General features: G+C 28.8%; 1 protein-coding gene across 1 annotated transcript in view; it reads left to right on the top strand.

Annotated features, from left to right (window-relative positions):
- Nucleotides 1-3,002, top strand: part of LOC106474326 (solute carrier family 43 member 3-like) — a gene marked incomplete at its 5' end in the record, with an annotated part of 29,345 nt that extends 26,343 nt beyond the window's left edge. Inside the window, one exon of the mRNA XM_013935016.2 lies at nucleotides 2,158-3,002. Within this exon, the coding sequence (XP_013790470.2) occupies nucleotides 2,158-2,289 (132 nt within the window). The remainder of the gene's footprint in view (nucleotides 1-2,157) is intronic.
- Nucleotides 3,003-7,286: the final 4,284 nt, after the last annotated feature.

Genomic DNA, 7,286 nt, shown 5'->3' with positions numbered 1-7,286 from the left:
AATGGGAGCTTCATAAATATGATGGAAAGTGGACTTTACACTAGTATTTCATATATAAATATACTGTGAATTTTTTACTTAAAGTATAGGTAATTAGTTTCATCAAAATTAAGAATAAACTATCATTTTGCTAATGATTGATCAAGGTAATATTTCACGCATGTAGAATCAGTGAGACTGTACAGACATAACTCCACGTAACTTTCTAACGTACTTTGATCAATGAATGGAACAAATTAATATTTATTTTAATAATTGTAACAACATTCTCCTCGGTACTTCCTCAGTCTCACTCACTCGAGTAGGAGTATTAAGTTCACAAATAACTTGTTCTTTTAAAACTCAGTATTGGAGTGCCAGAACAGAAACAAAGCCACGTTATTGTTGAATATTCAAGACTGTTTAGTGTAGGCATTATTATTTAATATTTAATGATTGTTTAGTTTTTCATGAGAGTTAAATGTTAATCAATTTAAAATATGACAAGTTTGGTTACGTAACTCCTAGATTGTGTTTACAATTATATTGTCGCCAGCTACTATTATTCACATCACATTACTCAAACCTTTAGGATTTTTGTCATTACCTTAACTGAGTATTGTTAAATCACCACATCGCGTAGCTTAGAGAAAATTCCAGAGGCCTCGGTGATCAAAATATAAATAGCAGGGGACCAAATTAGTAGAAATGAAGTGAAAGAAAAGTTCAGTTGGAGAAAAGTTAGAAAACGTGAAGTTATCCAGCATGTTAGTGATTTGCCGTAAAGGGTGATATTTTAAAATGAGTTTCGCAATTTAAATAGAGATAAGGAGAATAATTTGTCTTGTCAAAGAGTGTTTTAAAGTAATTGAACCTGCCTGTGTGAACTTTGACGAAAAGAAGTTCAGGGTAAGACTGTGGTAGCCCGCGAGGTAACGCAAGTGAATTCTTCACTGATACTATTGTGATAAAAGTAGAGAATTTTTTTTTGGATTCTAAAGTATTTGAATCAGCCTAAGTGAACTTTTGACAAGAAAAATATAACTATTTAAAGTTTGAGATACAACTGTACTATCCACAGTGGAAGGTATATGTACTGAATATATATCCTAACTATGTGGTGAAATTGCCTAAATATAAATTGCACCAGTTAAGTCGTGTAGTTTATTGTATAATTTGATGCACTTTATTGAATGCAGTTTTAACTGGAAATTTCGAATATATTTATTGCATAGTAATGTAACTGTCACGAGTTTTGTATATATGAGTGGGCTAAGGATTCTTCTACTGTAGGTGTCTGTGACTTGTTAGCGATAAATTTGAACAATAAACGGACGGCACACACTCCACTTGTTTTAAAATAATATATTCAAAACAAGTTAAACGTATGCACAAAAATTTTTGGCGTTTGAAATGCCTATTATTATTTTTTAAGTTCTGGAGCAAGAGTTATAAAGACTGTTGTACTGAATATTTTTAGTTCAGTTCAGTTTGATGCTTTGTCACATCAGTTACTTTCAGTAAAATGCAACATGAAGGTTGTTGCAATTAACTAGGATACGGAGATGGAGCAATTAAATAATTATATTAATGTTTACTTCCGATCAGAGAACACTACATACTTAGAGCGAAAACTAAAAATCAACTTGATAATGAGTATAGCTAATTAAAAATACCATTTTACATTATTACATATGAATATTAGAAGAGATTGTTTCATCAGTTGACTCTTTTGATGTTAACAACATTTTCGGCCGTAATCCTCATAATATATCATGAGATTTTGTTTGTTTGTTGTGAATTTAGCACAAAGCTACTCGAGGGCTTCCTTCACTAGACGTTCCTAAATTTGAAGTGATAGACTAGAGAAAAGACAGTTAGTCAACACCACCTCCCAATGACTTTTGTTACTCTTTACCCACAATAAGTGAGATTGACCGTCATATTATAACGCCCTTATGGCTGAAAAGGCGAACATGAGTCGTATAATAGCTAGAAAATTGTTTCTTTAATGAAAATATGAAGCGTAATACAAAGAAAACAATGTTTTGTATACAAATAGTTAAAGCGGGTGTTATTTCTTTTTCTCAGATTTGGTTTTTAATGTTGCCAAACAATTTAATTGGTAATTAAAAAAATGTTTGTGAATTTTACTTATGACCTATATATTTTTTCTAGGTGAATATATTTGAGTTCTTCTGCCTTGTGATTGCTTTTGTTAACCCCCTACACTTGCTTGTGAATCCATTACAACGTTACTTCATCAGGAAAGATAATGAAGCCGTTAAGGAGCTGCAGCAACGAATATAGCAAAAAATTTACAAAAGGCATGCGAATTTGTCAACTCTTGCACTACTCCTAAGTGACTTCTTCCCCTGTCGAGGGACGGATTTTAATATAAAAAAATTTACTTGTTAAATACCAAAATATTTTACTCGCCAATTTCATTCTCAAAAAGGTGAGTAGTTTAAGTGATTTTACTCATGTAAAGGCGTAAAAAATACAGAAGGATAAACCTAAATATAACCCAGCACTAGACGGTGAGTTTACAAAGAATGCTACATTCAACCAAAATAAATCACAGCTAGTTGGATGTTTTGTTTTAATTGTAGTGGAGCACAAAGCGTGTAGCAACATCAATTAGTGTAGTAACAGATGCTACTCGAGTAAAATTTCTAATAGAAACCAGTAACAATAAAATAGTTAAATCAAAGTGAAATACTCATCTTTGATAACAGGTAAACATTTAAAAGTACTTTCTCTCTTCTAGTTAACAAATAATTAATTTTTCTTTTCATTGACGAAATTATTGGCAGTGTGTTGAAAAGCAGAAAGGTAGCATAATATATTCTGCAGTGACATCTATTTGTACAATATGGTATTAAAGTTCTCAGTGTAGTTTTATCTGCACATATACCAGTTATTATTATGTCGAATATGAGCACAAAAATAAATTAAGTTTTAACGACGTTGAATAAGAATTTAAAGAAAAAACATATCAATAACTCACATTTATTCCTTAAACATGTAAGAGTAACTTGAAACACTTTTTAGTAAAAAAAAAAGTATTTAAAATGTCATATTTTCTGTTAAAGCATTACTGGAAAAGTATGAAAATATTTCTATCATTTAATTATTTAGCTAACTTCAATATGAGGTCAGTTTCTACAAATTTCAATTTTTAAATCTAGAATATTTTTATGTTGCTACATTTTAAATACTCTAATAGCATAAATAATTATAAATCACATCTTAAGAAAAATTACTCTTCGCAAACTCAGAACATGTTCTAGTAGGAATAATGTCATTAATAATCAAAAGTTCAGGCTTCGTGTGACTGTGTTGCTATTAATAATTTTAAATAAATTTTCTAATAAAAATAAAAATGCAAGAGGTAAACAGAAAAATAGAATAAAATAGATTGATTTTTTAAATATTTGTAAATATAAAGTAGATAATATTTTATATTCTATAACTAATGTACGTAAATTAATTTTCTGAAATATAAATATAAATCTTCCTAAAATACAGGCATTAATCAAAATAGTTAACAAATTTAATTTCCAAAATGATAATGTAAAACATTTGCTTTTAAATATAATGAAATATAAATTAAAATTTAATAATCTGTCAAGTTTCAGAAATATATACCTACAGCTAAATACTTTATATTTGGTTAATAATTTTAAAACATAAAATATTTCTTGTATTATTCATCAGTCTATAAAAAGGCATTTTCCTTGTAAAACCTTGAAACCTACTATTAGATATCAATATAAAATTCTAATTGGACCACTTTTATATATTTATAAGTGTTTACTGAATAATTTGGATGTAGATTAAATGAATATTTCATCATGTGAACATAAAAGTAATATATTTATTGACACATTTTTATAAACATCTAATTACTTTTAATTTAGAAATTATAGAAAATAAACTATTCATTGAATTCTTAAAAAAGAATTTAAATACATAATTTCTACGAAATGTAATAACCAAGATATTCTAAATTAAAATTGTAAACTACATTAACGAGTATATTTTGAAACTTAATTATATTAAATATTATCCACCTAGATGGTTTTTAAGAATGGAAGTTTTATGTACTTGATAATGTAAAATTTATAGTTTTTCAGATACATTTAAAATATATATACTGTACATATAACGGTGTATCAATTAAAATTAAGATCAAACATTTACAGAGAATATATTTGTTGTTCCCATAGATAAAGCTAATTCTAATTTCGGATTTATTTGTAAGAAATTTTTATCTGCAACTTATGATTAAAAAATTAATAGTATACAAATATTTAAACTGGTTAACCAATCTAAGATACAGTAATTAATAATTTCATTAAATCTTATAAAAAACTTTATTCCAAAATCAAATCAACTTTCAGATTCCTCTATGATATACCTAAATTACACAAATATGCTACGAAATCTATATTTATTTCAAGCTCAGTAAAAACTATTATTAACGACCACCAATTTTTTATTGTGGAAAAGTTAACCTGAAGCATAACATTTCCTATGAAATATTTAACTTCGGTTCTATTAATAGAACAGTATTGTAATCCTTTTATATTGCTTGAAGAAATAAATTTTAGCTCTTAACATGTAATTCGTTTGTTTGTATTTAAGCACAAAGCTACACAATGGGCTATCTATGTTCTGCCCACCACGGGTATCGAAATCCGGATTCTAGCGTTGTGTCATTGACATATATTATAACAAATATATTTTTTTCAATTATCGGAAATTTAAACTAGTAATAGGAGTTCCAATGGGAACTAAGTGTTCTACTTGTATAATTGATTTTTATCTTTATTTTCATGAAAATAAATCTATTGAAAACTACAAATCCAGATAGTTTTGCCATAACTTATAGATATATTTATAACTTAATTAGTATAGGTAATCCAGAAATAATTAATTTTATTAACACTATTTACCTAGTAGAATAAGAAATCATTAATGGTTCAATTTTTGCATTAGAAGCACGTTATTTAGATGTGAAAATTAAAACAATAATGATATCGATTTAAATATTTTAATAATTTTTTTTACTCCATACAGCTTCCCTTTCCTTACGTTAATGCTCCATATTCTTCTATTATACAAATTCACAACAATTAAGATACTGTAGAATATGTAACATATTACAATATTTTACTGCTGATGTTAAAATATTGATACAAAAATTAATACTTAATAAATCTAATAAACAAATATTAAATACATTTATTAAAACATTTTGTAACAAATATCAAGAAGTAAGAATTAAATATATTATGCTTAAAATTTGTCAACTCGGCAGTTATTTTATTATAATATTGTTACGACAGCGGAAATCACGTGACGCTGCTGGCGTGATGAGTTTCTCGAATGATCGGGTAAGTCCGAGTATGTTCGAGATGCCCTCTTCGTTAGTATATAAGCCTGGCAGAGAAAGCCAGTGGAGATGAATGAAGAGAGAGCAGTAGTTATATTGAGTTCCGAGCTAGTGAGCTGTAAAGTGTGTGTTTATCACTCGTCGAGAGCTAAGTTATTGAGATTGTGAATCGCTGTGATTTATAGCGTGTATTATAAAAGTTGTTGAGTTTAAAGTGACGAGAAACGTACTGATTGTGGAACTCCTGTGTACTAAAAGTTTGTATCGAGGAAGAATAAACTGGTTTAATCAACAAAGGACTTGTATCGCTGAAGATCCTCGGAGAGAATTTCTACTTGCAACAAACAAACAAGCAGATACGTAACAATATAATTTGTCTGCTGTGCTATTGATATTACCCTATTAATTTGAGCTTTTACTACCATAATGAGGGCTAGAACACCAACTTACCACCCCTTATTGAATAGTAGAGGGTTTTCTTTCTCGTTTTCTTATTTTTTCACTTCATTTTTTCTGAGAACAGACATCTTCTCGTAACTTTCTGCAGGCAGTGATGGTGAAATGAAATAAATGGGAAACGTTGTGGGCTTAAACACCAACATCTTGCTCTCGCCATTTGTATCTTTATTTTATTTACTCTCTTATTATTGTTATTTTTTCTTTACACGTGAGAATGGAGATTAAGACTGCTAGGGGTATCCCACCACTAGGTGTGGCAAACTTCCGCAGTCACCTCCAAAAACCAGGACACATCTTATACTCCACGTTATATCCTGATGACTTTTGTTGTTGTGCAGTGTTTTGGTTGATATGTTTTATTTCATCATAGGTTTGGTCTTGCTGTTTGTAATGCAGTCCTTCCTTTTGATGTAAATACTCACTTAAGTACTTGTATAATGTTTGTCAGCATTACACACACCAAAATGATAAATATATTTAAATGTTTCTTTCTGTCTGTTGATTGCTCTTATCAACCAACTTCTGTTGTTCACGAATACACTACATCATTACTTCATCAAAAAAGATAAGCTGAGCTACAGTACTTAATTACGAGCTATTCATTTGCTTCCTATATTGATATTCAAATCTAAATAATTATTTTAGTGGGTGATTATTTACCTACATCAGTTAATTCTGGTTTTTTATTCATTTATTATCATTTCTTGAATATTTGTGGTGTAACACTTTCCTTCACATAGCAAACGCGACTGCGAAGATAAATTTGATTTACAGAATGTCCTATTGTCGTTCATCTGGTCGTTTTAAATATACCAAGTGAAACATAATGAGATGGCGGATTATTTGGCTAAGAAGTCCAGTCAAATATTTTTCATGTTAAGTAAATATAATTAATATTAAAAACAGTAAACAAAACATATTTTACCAAATTATATATATATATATTTCATATTATTGATACTCCTACACTAAATTACACATTGAGCCGCACTAGTTTACGTATTAGACAAGAAAGTCGGCTATCAAATAACAACTTAACCCTAAAGTTTGATGATTAGAAAAAAAATTTAGAAAATATTTTTTGTGACAAATACTTTCTGCCAAAGCCTGTTTACTGAATTTTACCATTAAAATGTATGTCAACTGCCAAAACATCTTTAAAAAATAAACTGAATTTATGATAGCTAAACTGGAACTGCATTGCCTAATATTTTTAAACCTATGTATAAATCTGTTGTATCAGAACCAATACTGAAGATGACTTAACATCGAAATTGTCTGCATTTTGTTAACAGTGAACAAAAAGCAATGTAAGGAAGACTTTAAAATACAAGTAAAGACAATGGTATTCAGTAAAAGTTTTAGTTGCCACAAATTTACCTTGTGAACTATGGCTCGAATAAACTTTACAATGCTACAGTGTAGGACAACAGTGTTAATTTTATTA

Source organism: Limulus polyphemus, unplaced genomic scaffold, assembly GCF_000517525.1.
Source record: "Limulus polyphemus unplaced genomic scaffold, Limulus_polyphemus-2.1.2 Scaffold7072, whole genome shotgun sequence".
In the NCBI taxonomy this organism is placed as follows: domain Eukaryota; kingdom Metazoa; phylum Arthropoda; class Merostomata; order Xiphosura; family Limulidae; genus Limulus; species Limulus polyphemus.
Note: the sequence above shows the minus strand (reverse complement) of the source record. Positions and strands in the feature narration are given on the sequence as shown.